A 27,433-nucleotide genomic window follows, 5' to 3' on the forward strand; every position below is an offset into this window, starting at 1 on the left:
TCCCACCCCTGGCTCTGATACCCCCAACTCTGGCCAGAGTGAGAGAACAACGCCACACACTTATCCTGATAGCTCCGCACTGGCCTGCAATGTACTGGCTGGCGGAGATATATCAGCTGCTGTGCGGGCAGCCGTGGCAGCCCCCACCACGCAGGGACAGATTGTCTCAGGCGGGGGGGGGGGGGGGGGGGGGGGCGATCTTTCACCCACACCCAGGGCGCTTGGCACTATGGGCCTGACCCGTGAGTGGTACAATCTGAATACAGTGGGTCTCCCTCAGAAGGTGATAAACACTATTCAGAGTGCAAGAGCTTCCTCCACCAGGTCTCTCTATGACTGTAAGTGGAGGGTGTTTGAGGAGTGGTGCCTTCAAAAAGGACACATCTCTTTTCAATGTCCTGTCGGGGTGATTTTATCCTTTCTACAGGACCTGATTGATAAACACAGAGCTTTCTCTACGATCAAAGTGCACCTGGCTGCTATTGCTGCATGCCATGTGGGCTTTGAGGGAAAGACGGCTAGCCAACATCCCTTGGTCTGCCGTTTTATGAAAGGAGCTCGCAGGCTCCTCCCTGTCTCCAGGTCACTGGTGCCCTTATGGGACCTGGCAGTGGTTTTAGATGGGCTCAAACTGACCCCATTTGAACCCCTGGAAGAAGCTGACATGAAACACCTGTCACTGAAGACAGTGTTGTTACTGGATCTGGCATCTGCCAAGCGAGTCAGTGACATTCATGCGCTCTCTGTACATCCTTCATGCACTCAGTTTGCCCAACCCTGCCTTTGTACCTAAGGTGGTTGGCTCATGTACCCCAATTGACATTGTGGCATTTCCTCCGCCACTGTGTTCCTCTGAGGAACAGCGGCCGAATTGCCGTGGCCAGTCCGTGCTTTACGCACCTATATGGACGGGTCAAAAGAGTTTCGTTGTAATGACCAACTCTTTATATCCTGGGCTAACCCACATAAAGGCAAGCCCGTTACCAGGCAACGGCTCTCCCACTGGATTGTGGAAGCGATTGCTCTGGCTTATACGAGTCAGGGTTTGCAGGCACCAACGGGCCTGCGTGTTCATTCTACTTGTGGACTGGCTACATCCTGGGCTTTGTTCAAGGGTGTTTCCATGCAAGACATTTGTGCAGCAGCAAGCTGGTCCTCACCGCTCACTTTTGTCCGCTTTTACAGGCTAGATGTCTCTGCTCCAAGTGTGGCCCGCGCAGTGCTGGGCCCCGTGTTGAGACAGCGTTCTACCCAGAGATGGGGACTCGAGTCTGCGACTCGGACTCGAGTTGCACTTAAGTCGCACACACAGAGACTTCAGACTTGACTTGGACTCGTGACCAAAAGACTTCAGACTCGACTTGGACTCGTGTGTTGGGACTCGTGAACAATCATTGTGTTTTCTATTTTTGGCGTATTAAAGGTGGGGTAGGTACATTTGAGAGAAACCGGCTCGAGATCGCTAGAATTTGAAAATACTAGGGCTGTCAAGTTAATAACGCGTTAACGCAAAAAAAAGTTAACGCCACTAATTATTTTAACGCGATTAACGCATGTGTATTTTTTTTCCTCGGCTGCCCCGTAGTTTCAGAGCGCATCGAGTTTAAAATACCCTCTGCTGACAGCCCCGCTCCTGCCGCCCGCTTGTGGCAGACCAGACTCCCACGCTCACCGGCAGGCACCGACTGGCCATCGGGAGGACCGGGAGGGTGTGTGTATGTGTGGCCCGAGCGAGCGAGAGAGAGACCTTACGTGCATTGTTGTTGTTGTTAGCATCTGGTGCTAGTTAGCTGCGCTAACGGATATAAGGAGCTGTTTAAATGAAAACAGAGGAGCGACATTTCGCCACAACTGCGCCGAGCACTTGACTTGATGCAGGAAGCCAGACAGTGGGACATTGTACGAGAAGTCAGCACACTCATGATTGCAGCAACATGATCGCAGCGTCCAGGCAGCTCCCGTTCGAGCATATGCCTTGAGTTGCACATAGCTCCAACGATCCAACACACACACACACACACACACACACACACACACACACACACACACACACACACCCCCCCCCCCCCCCCCCCCCCATTTGTATTGAATGAGAGAGGTTCCAGGTTGTTGTTTAATATTCATGAGAATATTTGTCATTGTTCAAATGATAATAAACATTAGCATAAAGCATATTTGTCCACTCATATGTTGAAAAGAGTATTAAAAACTGGAAAAATATTCCTCTAAGGTACATTTAGAACAGATAAAAAATGTGCGATTAATTTGCGATTAATCGCGATTAACTATGGACAGTCATGCGATTAATCGCGATTAAATATTTTAATCGACTGACAGCCCTAGAAAATACACAACCGGAGATAATCTGCACATGACCAATGAGGGCACGAGATAAGTTTGTGCCCAGATGGAAGGCTGACAGGCAGGTAGGCCATCCAGTTATTTTAGCCGGGCTCATTACGCAGACGTGCGTACTGTTACTACCTCGTAGTAACACCATGGCGACCGGCGGCACACGTGCGGCTGTACCGCTTGTAATTAGGTTCAACTACAAAAACTTCGAACAAAACGCCGGCGGCACCAACAAAAGGAGCGCACACTGCAAAGTCTGCAATATCAAAATCAAGGATGCTGGCGCAACAACGTCGAATTTCATCAGGCACTTGAAAACTCACCCGGAGAGGTCAGTCACATTAACGCATATGGACGGTTAGCAAACATGTTTAGCTCAGCATCAGCTGTGTGATGTTAACTTAGCTTGCTGCTAGCTTTGTAACTGAGTATTTGAAAAGATGAGTGAATTGCTTGTCACACTTGTTTGAGTTGAGTGGCGGTGACATCCAACTCTTGACATGACATAAAAAAGGTCGGTAACGTTAATCATTACCCGCTTTTAAGTACTTTTAACAGTTTCCCTGCGGGGGATTAATAAAGTATTTGTGATACTGATTTCTGATTCTGAAGTGTTTTGCTTATAAGTTGTTTGCATTTAGCTAAAGTGTGATGTTTTTCCTCATATTGCATTGCAATAGCCCGTTTAAAGTGATCATATAACAAACAACTAATCAGTACTGATACTGTATGCTAATAGATATAGGAGTGATAATAACACAGTAAATGCTTTGAATGTCTTAGATATAGCTGTGCAGTATTCTTAACAGACTGGATAGCAGCAGACAATAGAAGGCTTATTACAACCAGAAGAGAGACTTGAGACTTGACTTGGACTCGTGACCAAAGACTTGAGACTTGATCAAGTCTCACCCCACAAAGACTTGAGACTTGACTTGGACTTGCAAAAAAAGACTTGTGAACATCTCTAGTTCTACCTGTTAAGTTCTGGTTGTTTTGGTGATTTTCGAGATAAGCATGTCTAGCAATACGGGAGTTTCAATATCCCATAGTGAGATATCGAACGGAGTGTTATGAATGAGAACTATAGGTTACTTACGTAACCCCAGTCCTCAGAGTAACATGAAGTGAGATGTCTCACCAGACGGCCCTTCTTGCTAAGGCGAAGCGAGAAGAGGTGCTTATTTTGAATGACGCTGCGTCGTAGCGCAAGCTACTTAAAGGGTGGGTGGATTCCCTGACGTTGAGGTCTGGGGTTACGTAAGTAACCTATGGTTATGTTATGTGTTAATGTGCTCTTCAATCACCCCAAAGAGAACACATACAGTAAAAGTCAATGGTAATAAAGTTGAAATGTGAAATATAAGCTGTGGAATTGATTTCAATGTAAAAACAGCATGCAATAACATAACTTTGAGCAATAATATTCATGAGTCATGTTAAAACTTTGTTCATGTTTATTTTCCAAGGTGAATAAAAACCTATCCAGACAACAACCAGAGTTGTCAAGTGTGGTTATAAAAAAATCAGTAAAATTAACATTATAATTTCGGAAACAGAAATAAAACTATGGAGTGTTATTTTGTACATATTGTAACAATCAATTGTAGCAAATTCTTAATTTACATTTTTTGTTTCTCCAACAATTGATTTGAGAGGTAAACTCCCCTGAGAGTCAGAATTAAGGGAATGTACACTAGTTTATGTTCCCTTTTTAACTTACGCTATCGTAATATTCATGGTGTAAATTCAAACTACACTCACAGTGTGTAGCAAAATACTTTTTGTAATGCCTCTTAAAAAGTGACTTATGTGTGTATGACACACTATGTCTGAACTGACATACATAATTAAATCTACATATTTTAAAAAGACTAAAATAGCTTTGAAAGGAGTAATTACTCCATTGCTTCACCCAGGTCAATATTCATAAAATCTAAAAGTTAATATTAAGAATAATGAATTTCAAATTAAACTTACTTAATCATATAGTCTAAGTAAGCTGTAACCATTAGTTTCCTTCCATTAACATTTTAACACTGTAAAATAACAAAAACCGGTAATGTTATTTGACACAATTGTAAAGTGGCATGAAACGTGGGGAAAACAATAATATTACTCCATCCTAACTTTGGAATAATAATCAAACACTGAGAGGATTACTTTGCAAGCTCATTCTAAATTCCCTTTGCTTCTTTGTTGCATTACACACCACTCTCAGTTCCTTAAGAGCCACTTCCTCAGAGTGCTGGCGGTGACTCCCTCCAGCTGGATCAGCACCCAGCAGCACATGCAGAAGTCACATGATGTGGTCCGAGTCTCGTCAACTTTAATTCGGAGGAAAAAAAGCCAAAGGTTTGTGTCAAGTACGAAAAAAGACATTAAAACAAATGCCTTTTATACACAGGTACACTGTTTGCATTTCATCGCTTTAATGCTGTTAGATCCGACACAAGGCCAGAAACATCTCACCTCTATTTCCCATTTGAACTTGTTGATGAGGATGGAGAAGCCGGCGGACTAAATTAGAAAACAGAAAACAAGTCAATTATAAATTACATTTTTGGTTTCAGCTCAACCACCAGCACGGGATCCGCCTAAAGGTCCAAAAATATCCAATTGCAAAAAGGTCAGACTGTGTGACAAATGTCTGAGTCATTGCAGTACTGTGATATTAAAATAACGAAAATCTTATTGCTAAAAACTGTAATTTTTCTTCAGAGGGCTGACACCTATCCAAATGTGTCTACCCAATGTCCGTATTACACAGTAGTAAAATAATGAATCTGTAATATTTTCACAACATTTTGGAAAAGTCATGGAAATGTAACTAAAGTTGCATCAAATATTTATATTTTATCCAATTGCCGAAATAGTAATACTATAATGATAATAAATACTGTATCGTATAGTAATATAACATAAAATGGCATCTAACTGACGAGGTATTTTGCTGGTGAGAGATTTTAGTTGCTTTAGCGCAGTGGTCACCAACCTTTTTAAGCCCAAGATCACCGACCTCGGCCTAGGTGAAAGGCGAGATCTACCTATTGCAGAATTGAGTGAATAAGACGGCCCAGACAGTGCTTCCAGTTTGAGGCCTTTTATAGGCTAATTGCATCTGAATTACTGTTACAATGAAGGCTCCATAATCAGCTCACGGCATATTGGCAGGGGTAAAGTGCTATTTTATGAGTGGGGGGGCGGACCTCACCTCCTCTAGGGGGGTCCTCACCTCCTCTAGGTCCTCACCTCCTCTAGGAGGATGCTCCCCCGGGAAGATTTTTTTTAAATATTGAAGTTGAAAGCATCAATCTGGTGCACTTTGAGAGCAACATGAAGAGATCTATGGATACCTCTCTCAGCACCCATAGATGAGAGGAACAAATGCGTCACTTCCGGGCAAAAATAACTGCTCCGCCCACTTTTGGGGGAAAACAACGCGGTTGAACGGCGGTCAATACAAATTCTGAAGTTTTTGCCAATCCGATCAGAAATCTAAGAAAACCGGAGATTTTCTGGATCTTCAAAGAGCCCGATTCCAATGGCCAGACAGGCAAACAATTGCATTAAGCCATTCGAAATCGACGATCGGGCTCGATATATGGTTAAATATAGCAGTAGTCTCTCTCTCTCGCGATCGACTACCACTGCTTTAGCGTGTAGAAGCTAGTACGCCTACTATTTGATTTGTTTTAGATAGGCACAACATGTTTCATATGCAGACCTTATTTTCCTGTTCCATGTTAAAATAAACCATGTTCAGTGGTACTGCTGAGAAAGAGTCATTTGTTTGGTCATGGAAAATGAGGTAATGGTCATGGAGAAGTCATTGAAAATCATTGGTGAAAAAGTGTATGAACCCTGATAAACTCCCTCTGATGAAACTCCCTCACATTCTTCCCACTCATTTCCATCCCTGTGTGCAGGGAGTGCAACAGGGATCCTAAAGTGGACCATCCAAGCACATCATAAAATATGACGTGTGTGTTTCTATCTCCAGAATGACGTTACTGTGAGAAGAAGCGGCTGTTACATACCTGGTGCCGTGCCTGGAGGCATTCTCAAAAAACTTGGTTTTCGAGGCAACACTGCGGACAAAGAAGCAGACATGTTTGTAGTATTGCATGTTTATAATTCAACTTATATGTGAGTATCTTTGTTAAATTCATTGACTTGTTATTTTAAACATCATTTGTTTTTAGGGTGACCTTAGAACATCTGTCCAGGGACTACAGATGAAAATAGCCTCTTGGCTAACTGTGGGACATTGACAGACATGTATTATAGTGTACACTGTACTTGTGAGAAAACACAAAAACTAATAAAAGTAAGAATTGAACCAAAAGAAAAATATAAAGAAAAATATTTGTTTTCATTTTTTTATAAATATAACGATATAAAACATATTTATGTATACACAATGTAATCAAATATATTTATAATATAATATATGTTATTTAAAAATACATATGTATTATTTGAGATTATTATGATATTAGGATATGATATCAAAGAGCCAGTAGTTTAGTTTGTGTACAGTGTTTGTTTTAGAGCTTTTAACACAGAGACCCGCTCGGTGTGTTTGATATGATGTTGAACCAGAACGTAAAGGTCCCCTATTTGACTGTTTTTCATCAATATATTATAGGTCTCAGATATATACAAAACATGTCTCTGAAGTGTTTGGCTCCGAATACCAAACAGATCACCCATTGTAGCATTACCCATAATCCCCTCTGTTTCAGCCCTGTTTCAAAAGGGACAGACTTTAGGATGTAAGGAGCACTTACTAGGATGGGGCCTCGCTGCTGGCTGCACTCGGGATCTTTAGTGAAGCAGGGAATCTGGAGGGGGGCTCAGGAGGCCTAACAGGGGGTCTGCAAATGGGACCCCCTGCGGACCTTGTCCGGGTGAGACCATCGCAATCTGCTGAAAAAAACCAATATTTGTTCAGATGACAGGGTCCCCATTATGCCTCTGGGGTTTCTCTTTCCTGTAGTGTGTGATATACGTTGTTGTGCATGTAAATGGTCTGCAAAGGCTAACATGTCTGTGTGTGTTCCCTAGTCTCCCACACACCCCTCCCCCCCAGACTTTATTCATTTGAAAATAAATGAAAAGGAAGAAAACCAACGGCAGATCTCTTAGCACTGAAGCCAGGGTGAACAGGTGGGACAGCCACACAACTAACCACTATTTATACAGCCAACAATTACAAACGTGCCAATAGTTGCACATCCTATCCCTATGTTTTCCATCTCTTTGTATTTAGCTATTTCTTTGTGATGTTATTGTTCCCAGATTGTACCACGACACATTGATATGATGCAATGTATATAAAGTATTATAAACCCACTCACATGTGTTATAGTCGGCTTGTAGCACTAAATAAATTAAAATATCTATAAATCTTAATAATTCTTTATAACAATCACCCTTACACAGCATTTTATAATGACTTTTAACGTCAAGTATCTTCAAATGTGAAACATTTACTTGTTGTTGTTGCAAGGGTCATAGTGAGTTATAATGCTTTATAATGATGTTATATTGCATTATAATGTGATGCATTCATTCTGTGGTTGGGAAACACACAGTGAGCATTCATTTTTACTTAATCTAAAGAAAACAATGGCCACCCAGTTACTCATAGCCGCTATACTTAGTTATAAATGATTATATAAAAAAGCCATGATGCATTATGGGGATGACAAAACGCCATCACGAATGCTAAGACAGTCAGTGAGGGGGCAGCAACTATGAGGTGTGCACTTGACCTTATTTGTTTCTATAACATTATTTAACATAACCACAGCTGCACAGTGCTATAAGCAGATTACAACCCATTAGAAGCATCAGTTCATAATGCGTTAGAGACATGACTCAATCAGGGCTCCCTGGCAGAAGACATGTAGCATCACAATGGAACTACTTGCTCAAATAAAATGAAAAAGATCAGAATGACTTTAAAGGACTGGATGAATCCACATGACAAGCAAGCAGACACAGGTTCTCAGTCAGACAACATTTCATGTTCATGTCTTGGCAAACCAACACACAGGAGGCTTTATTCCTAAATCCTACCTTCTCTGTTGGCTGGCGTGCCTTTGGGGGGTACCTTTCTGCCCTGGAACGAGGGTACTCTGCTCACATAGACCCCAGACTCCCCATTTGCCGCCGCAGAAGAATCGGACCTTTGTATCGTGTCGTCTATCCTGCCAGCGTTGGGCTCTGAGTGCTTGTCCTGACGGCTGCCTGGCCTGGGCATCAGCGCCAGTCTGGGTGGGGGGTCTCTGGGGAGCTGCGGCGCACAGCCCAGGGGTCTCGACCTCTGCAGGGGGACAGGGTTGGTGGAGACCTCCGCAGCTGCAATAGGGCTGTCACTCTGGCCATCTGTTGTAAAGGAAACACGCTCATTACTGCAAGGTGGACAGCCAAACGTTAAAACAGTTCAATAACTTCCAGCCAAATGTTAATGTTTTCCTTTATGAATGAATTCTAATTATGTTCAATGTGAGAACAGAACCGGGTAGAATACACTGACGGTCAGATTCATCCAGCATTAAACTGGTAACACATGCACATATTTGGATCTAGTTGATTTTTTTAAGTAGAAAACAAAGATATGCCAATTCCAAATGTGTAACCAATGCAAAAAGGACACGCTAATGGTGCCAAATGTTTCAGCGACAGGGTAAGAGAGGAAGGAGACACACCCACAGACAGAAAAGGATACGATTTAGTCAGAAGCCTTGAAAGAAAAATACTAATGTAGGATCCAAATGACCGCCTCACAGTATTATGCCAACGCTTCACATTCAAGAGGCAGTTTACATCCACGTCTGTCAAGGTCATCACTTTATCAAATAGTCTTAAATACATCCGTGTATAATTGTTGCTATTTTTTATTATTATGTTATGGCCAAAAACTTGCTTTGTGGTCTTGAACCACCATAGGACCTTTTTGTTTCCAGGTGAAATGGAACAGACACACAAAGGAATTTAAAAAAAGTAGAGTTGATACGTTTATTTGTACTTGAAATAAAAGCACCAAATCCATAAACAATAAATGAAAAATGAAGACAGAATAAATTGGATTTTGATTTGACAAAGTACTTCATGTTTGAATGGCATTTGATGGACACAGACAAACACTACAGTACATTTAAAATGTTCAGAAAAGGTTAAGAAGAAAAACAGTAAATCTAATGACTACACTTATCACAGACAGGGTGGGATAACGATGAGGATGACAGTGAAGGCAGGGGAGGCTAATAATTACTCTCTGTGAGAAAGTGGTCGTGACTAAGAGCTTGAAAAACACGAGGTGGCCGCTTCGAGATGGTGATGGGTTGCCGCTTCCTCGGGGTGATGCGTGGGGGAGGGACCGGGGCGGCAGTGCTGTCCTCCGGCACATAGCTGAAGATCTGTAATCACACAAATACAATTGTTGCTGTGAGACGTGTTTAGTGGCTACTGAAATAACCAAAGTAATACATGTTTATACATTAGAAGAAGAAAACACATACTCATACACACATACAGTGATACCAAATGAGTTACCTAGTGACCGGGCTAACACATGCTTCTGCTGCACCAAATTAGATTAGGAAGTATTATTAGAGGAGCTGGATGTGGAGTAAAACATTTTGACAAAGCTAAGATAGCTGTTTACATCTGTTTTCAGGCCTTGTGCTAAGTGAGTTAGCTTCTGCCATTATTTACAGACATGAATGCTATCAATCTTCTTATTGAACTGTCAGCAGGTAGGCAAATAAGCTCATTTCCTAAAATAGTCAACAATTCCCTTTAAGTAGTACAAAGGGAATCGCACACAAGGGTCTCACTCCTTTTGTCTCAGACCGAACAAAAGTCGCATTCTCTTCGAAGTACCTTTTTGCAGTTTTCAATCAGGATTTCAACGACGATATTTTGGAACTTGATATCCAACATGGCCGCCACAGTCTCCTCCTGTGCTCTCATCAGCGTGGGGCCGAAGATAACCGCCATGTTTGAAGGGGTCATCCGATTCTCATCACTGTGACTGCACACACTGTGGACAAACATTCTGTCGTTGAATAAAAGGTAACCAAACTCTGGAGGAAGGCAGTGTCACATCATCCTACCTAGATCCTTTCAGAAAGACAGCACAAGGTCTTATTGGGGTAGTACACTTCTTTTTTTTAAACTAGCACTTACTTGATCAAGTGTTTGATAAGCATCTCCACCATCTCCCGATTCTTCTCTGGCAGTTTGTAGGAAAGAGAATGAATCTCACTCAGGCGAGTGTCAAGATTATCGGACTCTGTGTGACAAAGACAACACACAATTACTTCATAAAAGAACAGCATATATACACAAATCATAACGTTTTAAAGTGTACCTGCATTACCCCTAAATCATAAACATGTACAAAATGTATGTAGTAAAAAATGTCATTTATATAATGGTTCTTTTAATAAAATGTCTGGATTATCAGAAATGATTCAGTTATATAAACATCTGATTAAAAGATATATGGATAAGGGAACAGCGATGAATTGCAAAGGCAGAGAGGAAACACATTAAGTCTCCAAGTCAACCTCAGGCCCGGATAATAAGCCATAAAATCAACTCTCTTAGGAAACACAAGCTTTGTTTCTGAACATCCTGAGGCTGAGGCTAATAAAGTCATCGTGTTCTGTTTTACAGCGACTTTGTGAGACGGATTTAGAGGAGCAGAGGACTCCGATTTCTTTTAGTGACTTCCAGTCTGATATAGATTGTGTTAGAATATTGAAATAGTACTTAAACAATTATATATTAGTCAACCGATGTGTCAATAGCTGTCAAAATAAGTAAACATTCTTTGACTACAACTTTTAAATGTCAGTATTTTCTGGTTTCTTTACTCATCTATGATTTTAAACAAAAAATAAATTGTGATAGGTGTTAAAACAAGATCATTGATGAAGTTTTCTTCTGTTTGGGTAATATTGTTTTGACTGTTTTCAGGCATTTTATAGATCGGACAAGTAATTATTTAAATTTTTTTTATGGACTTTTATTAATCCCCCGTGGGGAAATTGTTTCTCTGCATGTGACCCATCCTAGTGTTAGGAGCAGTGTGCTGCCATTTTGAACGGCGCCCGGGGAGCAGTGTGGGGAACGGTGCCTTGCTCAGGGACACCTCGGTAGCACTTGGTCTTGCCGGGACTTGAACTGGTGACCTTCCAGTTGCCAAGCCAAGTCCCTATGGACTTCGCCACCACCGCCTGATTAAACTATAAACAATAATCATTATTTCAACCATGATATAAAATCGAAATCTGCATCTATCAAATAATGTACAGATTAAATCACCCAAGAGTCAATAAAGCTCAGAAAAACGTCACTTAAACATTACTAAACTAAATAATTAGGCTATCCCAAAACAGTGTGATCAATGCATATATAACTTGATCTTCTTTTATTTTTGAATGAGCATGCATTTAATAGGGAACTATTTCCCCTGTTCCTGTTGCATGCCATCAAGTTTTATTGGTTGGCCGAGATCCCAGAGGAGAGTTCAAAATGGAGGCCAATAAAACATGAACAAGCAAACCAAGCTGCCTAATCGTGGGCCAACATGTGTCTTACTTGCAGCACATATGAGGTCTCTGTGCAGACTGTAGGTCATCAGAGGTTCAGACAAGCTCCTGCAGAAAGAATACACAAGTCGTAAAACAGTGCAAGGCCACAATGAAATATAAGTCACTACTTCAAACATCAAGATTCACCTTTTGCACTACTACCACAGAAAGGACAGAGTCCAGCACGCATTTGCTATATTAAGAACAAAAGATTGGTCTTTATCTGGATTAAGATCGGCATTAAAAAATGTAATTGCAATGTATTAATAACCATAACTATAGTCTGATTTAATATATCTTATAGAAAGAAAACTACGTCGGGAGAGCACAACAATACACCTGGAAGTATACAGCATTGTTCACACATTGACTTTGTGTCTCCTACCCGCATGCCTCTTTTCACACACACACACGTACCTCAGATAAAACTTCAGTGCACTTGTGATTGTTTTAACATCCATTTCGCTGCTGTGGAAATCCACGTCTCCTGGGTGTGTGGGGTCTGTGAAGGAGCAAATCAAAACAAACAAGCAGAAAAACATTGCAAGTTAAACTATAGAATGTTGTAGAAAACACTGAAGACCAGTTTAACAATAAGCCACGTGAGGCCATGAATTCAGTGGAAAAGAAACAAAAGAAAAGCCATGTCAAAATAGGAAAATCAGGGGTAAAGTATAACATTAGCACTGGCTAAATCCCATTACGGGGCAGAAGAATACTTGAAACTAGCAATTTACACAAAAACGCATTTAGAAATATTTACTGAGGTAATCGAGTCATTTTCTCATACACTTCTACACAATCTGGCTTCTTTATGCAACTTGTGGAGTCGCCCCCTGCTGGCCACTGGAACCACTGACGGTTTGAACCACTGACATCAATTTTCAGACCCCTTCCGTCCACCTCTTTTATCCACTATGTTTACCAGAGAGCTAGCTGCTCCTTTCAAACAGCTGCTGTTTACGGAACAGAGAGAACAGCTGGCGGTTGGGGCTGAATACATGTCATGAAAGAGAAGGGGTTGCGAATCAAAAATGAAGTTTGGGAAAAGATAAGGCAATGTTGAGCTGAAATGAACAAAGACATGAGTAATTCTTCTTCTACAATTGGCGCCTTTCATCGACTGGCTGATCATTCCTTGTCATTAATAGAGACAAGCTTTACAAAGTGGCAGAACCTGATCTGTTTAACGGAGCGATACGAGCCCAAGGGGAGGCACACAGTGAATGGACAGATGTAAAAGGTGTTTCAACTTTACAGGCTTATTCTCTTACCGAAGAAGGCATTTAAAAGCTTCTGCACCTGGATGTTGCTGCCAACTGTTCGGTACACTCCTTCTTGTGAAATGCCTAGAAAGAGGAGAGGGGGAGGTAAAACGAAACACCTGGACACATGGTGTGGAAATGTACAACATGTGTCTCTGCATGGCCTACTACAGGAGCCAGTATTATGATACAGATGTTCCTGCCTGATTGAGAATGCCCTCATCTGAAAATGTAGTTTGAGACTGAATATGGTGCCATCTGTGGATCATGAGGCAGACGCCACGTTTAGGACTTGGACACTCCACTGCATTCCTATGTTTTCAAACCTTTATTTATACAGATAAATCCCATTGAGATCATTGATCTCTTTTCCAAGGGAGACCTGCTCAAGTAGTTCCACATGAAACATAAAAACATAAACAGAACAACAAAAGGACATCATACAGCATCATTTACATAACTATCCACATAAACAGGTGCGAACAGCTTCCGATTGAGAGGCATCCAACCGAGCTTTAAAAACATTTAGTGGCACCAGATTGTTCAGTTTCCGTTTAATGTGCAGACTATTCCAAGACAGAGGAGCTGCGCATCTCAAAGCTGTCTTCCCTAAGACAGTCCTAGCAGTTGGCACATTTAATAAAACCACAGCATTGGATCTCAGGCAGTAGCCACTTACAATTCTCCGTGAGATCAGGGAGCAGATATAAGATGGAAGTTTCCCTAACATGGCTTTGTATATAAAAATGTACCAGTGACTGAGCCTCCGTACAGTTAGTGAAGGCAAACCAGCCCTTGCATACAGGGTACAGTGATGGGTTAATGCTTTACAGTGTGTAAAGATGAGATGGATCACTCCACCGAACATGCAGATAGGGACTGTAGAATTATACATCGAGGTAGAATTAAGTTATTGGGATTTAACTTGTTTTTGCTTCTTGCACGGAGAGAGGGGCTTTTTTAAAGATGTGATCATAAAAAATCTGTACAATGTGAAATACACTATTATTTTAAACTTTGAGTTTTGTAAGAGAGGACATTTATCCCCTGAGTTTAGCCTGCAGGCTTGGCATCAAGACTATGCAACTATGACTTAACTCCGCCCCCTTCAGGGCAAGTAGGCACACTGACAGAGTTAAAGAACACTGGGATTAATGTCAAAAGGAGAATTCACCTTTTGTTTCAATGTGGTTGATGCACTTTCGCACAAACTTGAATCCCGTTTCATTCAGTTCCACTGTGGACGCAAGAGAAAGAGAAAGCAGCTTTAACGGCAGGCAGCTTTTATTTGACATGAGATGAAACGTGTGTACATTCATCAACATCACAGCGAATACAGGGAGTGATGACGGACTTACTTTCAGCTTGATTGTGAATTGGGGAATTATAGATCTGCAATGGAAAAGAAACTAAAGATGTCAAAACAAAATGAAGTCTGAGAAACATCTGGAAAATATCTACGCTGGTCTTCAGCTTGATTAAGGAACACGTCTTTCTTCAGACTAAAAATGAGAGAAACATGTCATGCTGGCAGGAGGAAACTGAAAACCACTCTAGATAGCTTCCCAGAGAAGTAATGGCAGGGATTCTCAGCGTGGGGACACCAGCGTACTTCCAGGGGGCAATGAGGTGATTTTCTACACATGGGGACTATTTCAGCCAATACAAAAAAGTATCTCATGTCCATTACTCCCACCAATGTCAGCTTTTGGCAAATAGACACTCTGATATTATTGTACGTTTTTTCTTTTTAAAGTTAGCTTGTATCTAAATTGATGCGGACTTTGAAAGCCGAGCTACTGTTGTTTGCAGAAAGCTTGAATGATCAAATAATAGAAACATACAAATCAGTCAAGTTGAGTCCAAATGCAATTTTAATAAAATAACCCGAGTTAAAAAGAGTGCTATTAACATGATTCAAATTAAAGTGTGTATTTAGGTTAATATGTTTTATAAACCGTTTAACTCCATCTAAAAGTAAATGTTAAACAAATTCAAATTGCATACAAAATAATAATGAAGAGAACGAATATGCACGAGGAGGAAAAATAAAAGGTTATTCCCGAGTCAAAAACATCAAACAAATGAAAGGAATTGACCAGTCGGGACGTGCAACATTTTGATATCAAAGCATTGTCTTATTCTTCCCCCAACACAGTGTTCCCCCCCGCTGATGGGTGTCTGAGGGCAGGCCCGCGCAGAGCAGCTGGGGCAGGACAGTAGAGGCTTGTTCGAGCACACCCGGGGTGAGTGCGTGTTGTCACAGGTTTAAACATCAACATCACACCCTGTTATTACCACAGTGTGTGATCTGTGTAGGCATAAATCACTTTTAGCGTTTTCACTTGGCAATTAGTAACCTTTAATAAACAATAAAGATCACTGATGAAAAACTGACTATTATGACCTATTTATGCAAACATGATGAAGCTAGATCAGATCATGTATTCACCCACCGTCAAAACTGTATAAAGCCGTCGCTCAGAATAGAGTTAAGAAAACCTTTTCTTTTCCTTTCGGCACTTTTGGAGAGGATGCACTTGTGTCTCATTACATTCCATTGGAAAGTGCACAAAGTGGGTCCAAGTGATCCATCTGTATGTGACGTATGGTGTCATATTGGCGCACGGTCCATGCATCGCGACCACTCCTTGGCTCGGAAATGTTCATATTTTTCCAAAAGACGAACTTAAGGACCAATGGACCGGCCGACTGTCTTCAGAGGCCAGCGTCAGCCTGCTGCTGCCTCCAGAGCTCCTCTCTGGGATGTTCACAGTGTATGGCCAATGTGGGTCTGTTCAATAGTATTCTTTGTTCTGGATAACTTTTCACGATATCATCAAATTACTTTTTCTAGACTAGTGGTCTTAGAGAGGAAATATTCTGCTCATTTTCATATGTGTACCATGTGTCTCTACGGTGACGTGTCTCCATGCTTTAATGTTCAAAAAGCTCTTCACTTTTCTCATGCTGCCTGTGCTGCAGCACCTCTTTTCACCCTCTGTCTGAAACCAGAGCCCAGTCTGCTCCGATTGGTTGAACTGTTGTGATTGGTTAACTACTAAGTGATGTCCCACCCCTTAGCCTATCACCCCATTACAAGGTGTTGAAGCGCTAGAGGTGCAAGTGTTACATATTGATGTCACCATGTTGCAGAAGAACACGCGAGTGGGAGAGAAACTCCCTCTGGAAGGAACTTTGGGATTTTAGCCTTTGCAAACCATTAACATGCACACAAAAAAGCCTAAATAACACACTACGGGAGAGTGACAACCCAGAAAAGCACAATCGGGCCCCTTTAAAGCCACACATATTATCACACATAACAAAGAACTGCAGGAAGCAATGAACATTTAGATGTTTTTCTAGCAGAATTACTACAGTTGATTTATTTTTGAATACCCTTCCTGTTAAATAGTTGTGTTGCTAGCGTGCAAGTCAATAAGCGTAAGATGGAAAAGACGGGCAAAATGCTTTCAGAGCAGGGCGAAAAGGATGAACTAAAGGCAGCAGAGAACGAGGACGTTTCAAGGGATGTGGCATGAACAGAGACAGGTTGAAACACATAGCAGTAAGCATGGACTGCTGCACCTCCAGGCCAGAGAGAGTGCCCAGGCATCCAGAGTGTCATATAGCTGTAAACGAGATGATCTTTGTATAGACCTGGCAGCAGAGCTTGACAATATCTGGGCAGGGTGAATGGAAAATGCCAAGTGAAACTCAAGAAGAAGTCAATAGGGAAGTTGCACAGGAACCGAAAAGTGTGCCTTCTGTTATTTTCACATCCTCTGGCAGTGACTGGTCTAAAGGTCTTGCATACACGACACCCCTCAATAAACCTAAACCATCCAATAAACAAAAGCGTTTGAAGCTACAACCAAAAGAGGAACTGTCAACATCTTGTGTCTTCACTGCTGAATACAGACAGGAATGTGGAAGCAGCTTCTACTTTCACAGAGGCTTCCATTAACACCTGCACATGATTAGGAGAGCAGCCAGGAGAGAGGAAGCCTTGCTGTAGGGGCCATTACTGAGCGGTACGCAAAAGGCAACATGTGCCATTTCACACATCTGTAAAAACAATTCATAATGACATCAGCTGTGCCGACATCTGCTGTGAGAAACAAGTCCCACATGTCAGCTGTCATTTCTAAAGTCAGTAGATTGGCTTCACGACACAACTGCCCGCCTGCATGAGATACAAAGTTGGATGTCCCAAAACGTTATTCATTGCATTCTCCTCTCTATTAACTAGTTGCTAAATTCAGAATAAATGTCTCGGCTTCATTCGTAGTTTCCAGGCCATTAGACGCCTGAAACAGACACTTCTAACGTGCCATCTTTCAATACAGTTGTACTTGTTCGGCTCACGATGACGTGTTGATGTTGTGCCAATGTACACCTACTGTATACAATAGTAGAGCAAATCAAGACAAAAGAGGCCAAACTCAAATACAATGATAAACAACTAAGATCGCCTTTCTGCCCATTAGGCAATATTTGGTATTTTTTACAAAAACAAAAGACTGGCTCAAACATAAACCCTCAGAGAAGAGCTGCAACACATCAGGCTGAAGTCAAAAGATGCACCCTCAAAGGCTACATTAGGACATGCAAAACCTGCAACCTAATAATAAACGTTGTAAGTAGCCTGCCTGGCCTGGAGCTAAAAGTGAATTCTTCTAGAAGGGAAGTCTGTAGCACATGTGTCAAACTCAAGGCCCGGGGACCAAATACGGCCCGTGGTGGATTTAATTTCGGCCCGCAGGATAATTTCTAATTACTGTTAGATCTGGCCCGCCGGTATATTGCACGCACACCTTCACTCCATCCTGAGGGGCTCCTCCGCTCAGAGCCTGAGCCCAAACTTTGATGACCTTGCTCCCGAGATGAGACGCCAAGTATCTGAAGCATCACAGAGCAGCAACCTGAGTTTAATGGATGTTTCCTTCTGCTCTTTCTCTCACGGCAGCAGGGCATGTTTGGTTTGTTCTTTGAGGGGAATAGTTTTTTTGAAGCTGTTGTTGGTCTGCGGGGAAATGTACTCATAAGAAATGACTTCGGAAAAGCTGCAGATGGAGCCATAAGAAATAATGACTGCAGCTGATTATTTAATGTTGTTTTTATAGGCAATAATTTAAACGTTGTTAGGTCCAGGTTTAATATGTGCAATAACTTCATTTCAATACATTTTGCAATAAACATTGAACCAGTCCGGCCCTCGACTAGCACCCATTTTTTTAATTTTGGCCCACTGTGTATTTGAGTTTGACCCCCCTGGTCTGTAGGGACCATGCTTAGGTCACTGGTTCAACAACATGTTGTGTGGACTGGTAGCTGGAGAGGTGCGGTGAGCCATGATCTTAATGTCCTCAGAACAATATGTATAGCTGTAGCTGCCTTAAGGACTCTATTTATCGCCTTGCTTGTGTGTATAATATATATAAGGTTTGTATGCATTTTAAAAAGGGAAACATTATTACAATATACTTGATGTACTGCAAATCAACACAAACCATAACAAAACGTAATACGGTGTGTATAAGGTGTCTTAATAAGATGTCCTTGAGCAAGGCACTGAATCCCCAACTGCAGGGCAACAGAACATGGAAACCCCTGACAACCCCTCCATAGAATGCATGCGTGTTGGTTCTATTTGCAGGTGTGTATTTGTATTTTATGAAAATTGAAAATGTTCCTTGAGAGATTAATAATGTACGTGTTCTTTTCTTTTCATTCTGTCTATGTACTTTGAGGTGATAGCTTGTGAAATAAATGAAAAAGTCTCTATATATACAGAAGATCTCCTCTTTGCCCTGATCATGTCTCGAAACAGTCACAGCAGATCTTGGTGTTACCCTGGATAGTCATTTGCAGCAACATGTAAATAATTGAGTTGATACGTGTTTGTATTCACCGAGGAATATCTCTAAAATAACTTCCGTTTCGTCCGGCTCATAAATTGTAATACCTTGTTTACGTGTCTTAACAATTGAGCTTCAGAGCTTCTCCACTTTGTTCAAAATCAGCAGCTACAAATAAAAACAAAGCCATTCTCTCACATCGCACCGATCTTGGCTTCCAGTCTCTCTCAGAATCCAACTCTGATGTCCCCGCAGGCCCCTGCAGTCTGCCAGTCTGTCAGTCCTCAAACTGATCCAGAGTCAGGGTTACAAACAGAAGCTCTGGATCCCGGAGCATCAGAGCACCTCACACTGTTACCGCTTTTAAATCTTTTATACAACGGCAATCCTCATAACTGACATTGGGAGTGTATTCAGTGTGTGTGCCTATGTGTTTGCAAATGAATATGTGTCCATAGTGGAGCAAATGCATCACAATTTCATATTGGTACCCGACTATTTAAAAAAATTCAATAAAAGTATCATCATCCAGTCCCTGCAATCCTTTCTTTTTGTTTAGCCACCATTTGAGTTGGTTTAGTAGATCTCAGTCAAATCATATTCAAGCTGTTATGGATGTTCGTATCAGTCCAGAATTCAGCATTACATGAATATTGGTGTAAAATCTCAGCTACGAAAAGCATGTCAAATTAAATATTCAACCCTGTTTTGTTTTCCTCAGAAACGTTCCAAGCAGGCCATCCATTCATTCATCCCAAAGATGTGGGGATTGTTACACACGCCACCATCACCAGTTGACTCTAAAGGAGTTGTTTGCTCTGTGGCAAAAGCATCCCTCTCCCTCCTCCAGCGCATCCCAAACTCTGCTGCTAGGATTTTAACTCGCGCTCGGAAATGCGACAACAAAACACAGATCCTGCTTTCCCGAAACTGGGGTTCATTTAAAAAAAAAAAAAAATAGTTAATTTAAAGATAGTATTTATTACTTTTAAACATTTGAGAGGCCTCGCCGAAATCTGACCTCTTATGTCGATTCCTCTACATACCCACTTTTTAGAATTGCTTTATGTTTTACTCTGTGTTTTGTAGCGTGTTCTGGGTTGCTAGTTCCTTTGCCGTGTGCTTTAAATGTTTTCCGTTTTATTGGAAAGCACTAGAAGCTTAAAAAAATAACTTGTCATTCTTGATCTGTCAATCACAGCCTGACCACACAAAGGTGTAGCTTAACGGTGATCATGGAATTACAACGGAACTTACAGAAGACAGACAGCGTTTGCTGAGACATCGTGTTTGGAGCCAAACATGGTCACTTTAGAAAATGCAACCTATGAATATTTTGCATCTCACTTAATGCAGGAGTAGGCAATGTAGAAATGCAGGAAAATGTGTTTATTTGCCTTGTTTACTCTTCTATTGCTTTTGTTTTGAATGTCCTTTGACGGTGATGTTACTATTACTGAACATTCGATATGAATAAGAATGAATATTGTTATATATTCTTATTACAGGATGAATATAACTACAAAACAACTTTTCTCATGTGTTCCAGTTTTCTCTCCAGGCTTCAACAGAAGCTGTTATTGTGAATACAAAAACATATTTTTATGGGAAATCCAATTTAGAATCAGCAAGTGAGGTTCATCTTGATAATTGTAGCAAAAAAGGTGTAATTACAGATTTAACTAGCAGAAACATGGAAGCAAATTTATTTAAAACATGGGTTTGGATAGACTCTGCTCCACTGATTGGAAATGGAAACTGGCGGTGGTGGATGTGTGCACAACAGCCAGTAGCCATGCCTGTGTCCTTAGAGCAGACTCGACACCGCAGATCTCACTGGCAGCAGTAAGTAATCCACACTGAGAAGAAACGAGAAGTTCACTCACAGGCTCTTTTCCGTCCATGGCCTCCATCCACAACTTCCTGTCTCCCTCCGTGAGAGCTTGGAACGTGACGGGGGTGTATCTATGGAAACGGTAACAAATGGCATTAAAAAGAGACAAAGGCGGTGATTAATTGTTCAATCACGCTGCTGCAGTATCTGAGCATTGTGAACATTTAGTTTCTAGTCTTACACTTATTTCTCAAGCACAAAAACAGGCTAGACAAAATAACACAAACACCAAGTTTGAAGTAACTGATTACATCCCATGTGTTATTGATGAGGCGGCGAATGGAGACGAATAGACGAGTGTGAAGAGATGATGAAAATCTATTGTTGCAATGTGTCTTCTGCGGAGCAAGAGGTGCGGCTGCCAAGTTTCACAGCTTGTGGACTACGGAATCAATTGTTAACTCAGACAAATATGCTTCAAGTTTGGAGCTCTTCCTGCCAAGTGCACTCAAGTCCAACAACTTTGATAAAATAACTGTCTCCTTCTCTCATATGTGGATATTTCCTGCTTTTCCCGATTTCTTTTTGAAAATCTTGGATGTCATTTCCCTGAATATGACATCTGGAACAGCCAATCAAAACGTATGCTTACATTGTGACAATTACAGCAAACTAATAATGCCTAGTATTAAAAGCAAATGATTAATATAAGCTCATTCCACGGGAGGTCAAAGGTCATGTAAAAGCATCAGGAGCCCTTCAGGGACCTCTGGAGCCGACAGCATTATCTACACTAGACAGCACTGCCACCTTCAGTTTATCAGCTAACTCCTCATTGACACAAATTAAGTTGGAACTCAGGAACACTTTGAAGCACTTTAATCATGATATGTCGGAGCAGCCTTTGGCGTAAGAATCTTTTAAAATGCACTTTGTACTGAACTGTCTGCTTATATTAATATGAGCTTGTTGTGTTGCTTCCCCTGAAACCACAGAGTGTGCCATCTGTCTGCAGCCCATGCCCGTTGCTTAGGGATAGTTTGGGCTACGGTCCATTTAGCCCTCACACTCTGTCCTCGTGAGCCACCTGTTCACCTGGACGCCCCAACCTGTTTCTCCCACAAGGCCTCGTGTTGCCTCGTCTCTCAGCGTCTCCGATTTGTTGGCTCTTACCTCTCGATGGTTTCCACGTCGAAGCAGAAGCGCTTGTCTATGGACTCCGTCTTCCGGCGGATGCAGGATTTTAAAGTCAGCTGCTAGAGGAAGATTACAAATGTAAATAAAAGCGCATGGACAGACCACTTTGTGTATAAAAGAGGTCAAACCAAAAATAAGATATTGTTGGGATTCTAGACGTTGTGCAATAATCACATTTTACCAATATGTATCGCCCTACTTGAGTTTATTACCTTAATAAAAAGTTAAATGGAGGGAGTTTTTCTCTCAGTCATAATTACCCTGAAAATGTAGGTGTGGCTCTTATTGAGAACTCTGGGGGTTTTACTAAGGTACTAAAAGCTAAAAGACAAGTCAGATTGCAGGTGTAGAGTCTCTGAGATTCAATGGCCAACTCATTCCCAAAAGACTTGTGGACAAGACCAGAAATGTCCCCAAAACAAGGAGTAAGTGGAAGTGGACTGGGTTTTAAGTGGTTTATTGGTAGTAATTAGGAATGCACATTGTGGATTTTTGTAAAATGATAACTGATATTTACCTGCTTTCTACCGATAAGATTACCTATAATATTATTATTATTTGCAAAAAAAAAATGTTTGTCAAGAACTTGGTCAACTGTAGTTTATGCAAACCTAAAGGTTAGAAAATATACGATGTATAGAGCAAAGATTACTTATAATCCATAGCTCTGACCTAACCAAATCTAACTGACCAGTTTTGTTTACAAAAACAAACATAAGATTTTTCTAGTTAAAAATTTAATTATTTACAATTGGGATCTCTTATCTACATTCAAAGATAAAGGAAGTAACAGAAGAAAGCTTGTGAAGAAGGCTTTTAATTATCCGTCATCATTTAGTCTGTATCATACATAATATACATTTCCCTTTATTGACTGATAATATATCGGGCATTTCAAACATAACGTGTGGTGATCATGCAAAGTGAATCTGAAAGAGCTGTGTGGGTACTGGGTGGGTCAGACAAAAAGAAAAGGTAGTGTACCTTTCAATAGATTTTTGTTCAAACAACATTTACTTGTGTTTTACACCTTTAGAGTAATCCTTACTAGCATGTAAACATGAATCATGGTGGAAATGTGAGTGGGTAGATGCTGTGCTTTTGACAAATATGAGTTATTACCGTCCATTATTTAATGATAAAAAAAAATACATGATAACATACACTTCCAATTATCGGCTGATAATATATCGTGCATCACATAATTGCTCATTTATCTTGTTTTCAGTTAATCACCTGTTTGGCGGTGGTTTTCTGCTCACACGGCACCATGAGAAGCTGTCTTCCCTCCTTGTAATATTTGCAGTAGTATTTGACCCAGGACACACCCAGAGCCCCTGTTGGGACAGAAAACAACATGTCGGGCCTTGTCAGAGAGAATTCCAGCAGGAGCTTTTACAAGTATCACGCTTGTGTAAAAACAGTGAGCACACGTACACTTCTCCTGACAGTACAGGTATCCCTCGATGGGCAGGGAGCTGTGCATCTTACGGATCTGGGTCGGGCGTTTCATCCTCTTCATCAGCTCCTCCATCTCCTCACGAGTGCTCTCATAGTGGTTTCTCGTCTACGGGAAAAGCCAGACAGCACTTTAGACTCTCATGGAGGTGATTAAAGGACATTAAGTCTCACTAATGGCAGCATTTTCTGCCAGTTACACCACTTACGTTCTGCAAGCTGAGCTGCAGCTCTTGTTTGTAAGGCATGAAGTCCTGAGTCATCTCCACTGTCAGGTTGTTGAGCGTGAGGACGCTGTGAAGAAACGCCAGCACCTGTGCAACCAAAGTATTAGAACACATACTTAATGCACAATATGTTGTTTCATGCCACCGTAAAAGACCATTAGACCAAAGTTTTATGTTAGAAATGTATAATACGGTTCCCCAGCAGAGAAACTGCTGGATGCTAACTTGCATAATTGGGCAATTTGCACAATTAGCATAAGTTGCAATAATTTGCATATGCAAACAGCAACAAAATTGGCTTGGTCGATTTGGACCATTTTGGTGTGCTTTTGGTGGTTATTGATGATTTTGAATGAACTTCTGACTTTTTTAGGATCAAAAATGGCAATCCAAATAAATGAAATAGATCCAAAATGCATCATAATCAGCCCACCGGTGCTAAAAATATGGCAATTTTCTGGCTACAAATGACATTGTTGATCCTGAAAATGTCAGAAATGTATTCCACTTCCTCAATAACCTTATTGAGGAAGTGGATGTCAATAAGGTTATTGAGGAAGAAGGTACAAAACCCTCTAAAATTGCCCAAATCAGCCAAGGCATTTGCTAACTATAGTCTGCATATGCTAATTAATGCAACTTGTTGTGTAAATCGCCCAACACATTAAAGTTAGAATCCGGAAGTTTCTATGTGCTGTGGACCCTTACTATACATTTCTAACATAAAACTTTGGGGTACTCAACATTTCTGGGATCACAACAGGACTGAGTTGCTGTCTTCACCACCAATGTGGTTGTTGCTCTCAGATGATCACGGTTAGGATTCCTTTAGAGATTATCGTTAAGGAACCTTGAGCCGAAATATCCGCACAAGGCTCTCCTCTCCAAAACCACCAGGAGCGGATCATTAAAACAGATGCCCTCGTCTCCAAAACAAACGAGTCCGCTGAGTAAAATCGGTTCGAACTGGTTATGAATCAGTTTCTTAAGTGTTGAAGCTAATCGCTAACTCAGCTTTTTTATTTCTGACTTGAGATCCAGACTTTAGATGACTAAAATCAAGTGTAGGGACTAGGGAGTAATGGTATCACATAATAATAATAATAATAATAATAATAATAATAATACATTTTATTTAGAGGCGCCTCTCAAATCACGCAAGTACACCTTACAATTCAGAAAATATTCTTTAAAATGCTACAAAAGGACAGTAACATGGAACATGAAGGGAAACAGTGAGTAGGTGAGTAATTGTATCTCTTCTCTTAGAGCTGTTCTGTAGGATAATACTTTAAGTGTGAATCCATACGCCTCCTGCCTGAATCTGCTTTATGCTTTTCACTTTCTTTGCTTCATTTGTTCTGTTTTTAATTCAGCAGGTGAACCTATATGTTCATAAGATAGTGTGTGTGAGCTAAACTGTATGTATTAAACTAAAACGGAGCATTTTCTGTCAGCTCAGGTTAAGCCTAAATCATAAACCATATCTAAATCATAAACCATATCTACTTATTACAACTCTATATCTATCTAACACCCCTCCTCCCCCACCCCCACAATGAATATCGACCAATCACGTTCTTGCTTGATTTGCGGGACCAGCGTTGCAGTCGGGAAGAAAAGCAATGTGGCACCCATACATCCATGGTGGCACCTCCCCGCTGATTTTACTTCTAGCAGAATCTACACAACACATCAGCCCCATTGAACAGCCTATCATGCCAGCCTATACAGCACATGAGGGGCAGAGTTTTACTCTGTGTGTTGTAACTTGCATATATATGTATTCCACTTTACGCACACACACGCATGGCGTAATTTTCGATGAGGACAGGGGGGACATGTCCCCCGCACTTTTCGAAATCCCATTTGTGTCCCCCCACTTTACAGATATGTTTATTTTTTTAACGCAAGCCGTCATCGCCACGGAGGAGCACACAGCCTCTGTGAGAGAGCGAGACAGAGGGAGAGAGAGCGAGCGAGGGAAGGAGCTAGGGAGGGAGGGAGAGAGAGAGAGCTAGGGAGAGAGAGAGCGTGAGAGCTAGGGAGGGAGAGAAAGGGAGAGAGAGAGAGAGAGAGCGAGAGCTAGGGAGGGAGGGAGAGGAGAGAGAGAGAGAGAGAGAGAGAGAGAGAGAGAGAAAGAGAGAGAGAGCTAGGGAGAGTACACTTTTATCTATTTAATATAGATAAAGTAAGAAATCATTTAAATGTGTACTATAGGACAGTACAAAAAACAGTTTAAAAGGGGAATGATTAGTAAAATATACATAAATAAAAAAGAAAGAATGCTAACTAGGTAACATAAGATAAGAATAAACAAGTTTAAATGATTTGTTATTGGTTGTGATCATATTCTAAAGATGTTTGGATTATTGAAAAGTATACATCTCCCTTTCATCTGAATGTTGAGAGCTGTATCCATACATTCATGTTGTGCTCAAAGTGCACCAGATTGATGCATTTAACTTCAACATTTAAAAAAACATCTTCCGGGGGTGCATTCCCCCGGACCCCACTAGAGGAGTTGAGGACCACCCCCAAATAAAGCAGGTTAAAATAATAAAAGAGGAGTAAAAGTAGCCCCGACTTGTTTTATTTTTTGAAAGTAGCCCTCATCCTAAAAAAGGTTGCAGACCCCTGGTGGAGAGGCTACTGCCTGGATATGCTGAATGAGATCTCTGACAGAGGACACATTTTTATCCTAAATATTTTGATATTGATGTAATCCAAAAGTAACAGATATGGGAGAAAAATATAGCTTTAAGCTGGATAAAAAAGTAAAAAAAACATATAGTTACTTTAATTAAATAAAATAATACAAATTCTAAGTTTCAGAGTTTTTTGAAACATTTAGGATAATGTAACCACACAACTCAACCACACAGCTCTATATTAGTATACCACTTTTAAGAATGATGCGATTCCTTTTGGGCGTCAGTTCAAAGAAGTGTTTGATATAGATATACGTCTTAATCCAAATCATTTTGTTCTCTGATTAAACATAATTTCTGTATGCAAACCATAGACTATGCAAACACAGGCTCATTCTTGGAATTGCTTTGTGAGCTGCACGGCTCAGAATATTGCAGAAATGTCGATCCGCCTGATATCTTATTATGGTTTGAAAATGCTGTCCATTTTGCCATTAGAGAGATTATCACATCTGTTAAGAGCAATTCTTGATCGAGTGTTATAACTATAGGCTTGAATATAACAGAATAAGTATTTACACTTGGTTTCCGCACCACAGTAGATTGTTACTGCTGCTGCTTTTCTTCATGTTTTTGTTCTGTAGGTTTGAATGTATTCTTGACAAAAACAATAGAATGCTGATAAAGCAAAACCACCAAAATAAGGGCGGATGACCGCTGGGATTTATTCTGTCATCTTCTATTATCAAGTTCTCCTTTTTAAGTGTGTGGTCTGTGTCCTCCACCTCTGTACCATGTGTGCAGCAGAGAGGAAGTGTGCCACTCACCGGCTCCACCACATCAAACTTCTTCCTGTCCTGCACCTGATGGATCTGGTACACATAATCCACCGACGACTCGCAGAAGTTCACTCGCTCTTTGTCAAGGAGATCATCAGCCTGTAGTTTAAAAGGAAAATAAATGCAAAAATA

The 27,433-nt window shown here is 41.0% G+C and overlaps 1 protein-coding gene across 3 annotated transcripts in view; it reads right to left on the reverse strand.

Moving 5' to 3' along the window:
• Positions 1-3,791: 3,791 nt before the first annotated feature.
• ophn1 (oligophrenin 1) overlaps positions 3,792-27,433 on the reverse strand; it is a 29,258-nt gene continuing 5,616 nt past the window's right edge. Inside the window, exons 6-24 of one of the 3 annotated variants that reach the window (XM_034098888.2) lie at positions 27,290-27,400; positions 23,794-23,898; positions 23,564-23,693; positions 23,363-23,463; positions 22,103-22,182; positions 20,982-21,060; positions 14,590-14,623; positions 14,406-14,468; positions 13,241-13,315; positions 12,384-12,468; positions 11,974-12,032; positions 10,555-10,660; positions 10,249-10,408; positions 9,638-9,782; positions 8,440-8,748; positions 7,146-7,284; positions 6,393-6,443; positions 4,825-4,872; positions 3,792-4,679 (exon numbers count right to left, since the gene is read on the reverse strand). In XM_034098888.2, coding sequence (XP_033954779.1) covers positions 4,827-4,872; positions 6,393-6,443; positions 7,146-7,284; positions 8,440-8,748; positions 9,638-9,782; positions 10,249-10,408; positions 10,555-10,660; positions 11,974-12,032; positions 12,384-12,468; positions 13,241-13,315; positions 14,406-14,468; positions 14,590-14,623; positions 20,982-21,060; positions 22,103-22,182; positions 23,363-23,463; positions 23,564-23,693; positions 23,794-23,898; positions 27,290-27,400 — 1,878 coding nt within the window. In that variant the 3' untranslated portion in view covers positions 3,792-4,679; positions 4,825-4,826. Of the gene's footprint in view, positions 4,680-4,824; positions 4,873-6,392; positions 6,444-7,145; positions 7,285-8,439; positions 8,749-9,637; positions 9,783-10,248; positions 10,409-10,554; positions 10,661-11,973; positions 12,033-12,383; positions 12,469-13,240; positions 13,316-14,405; positions 14,469-14,589; positions 14,624-20,981; positions 21,061-22,102; positions 22,186-23,362; positions 23,464-23,563; positions 23,694-23,793; positions 23,899-27,289; positions 27,401-27,433 lie in introns of all 3 variants that reach the window. The other 2 variants (XM_034098887.2, XM_034098886.2) reach the window with 2 other exon arrangements.

The sequence above is a fragment of the Pseudochaenichthys georgianus genome, chromosome 14, assembly GCF_902827115.2.
Source record: "Pseudochaenichthys georgianus chromosome 14, fPseGeo1.2, whole genome shotgun sequence".
Lineage (NCBI taxonomy): Eukaryota > Metazoa > Chordata > Actinopteri > Perciformes > Channichthyidae > Pseudochaenichthys > Pseudochaenichthys georgianus.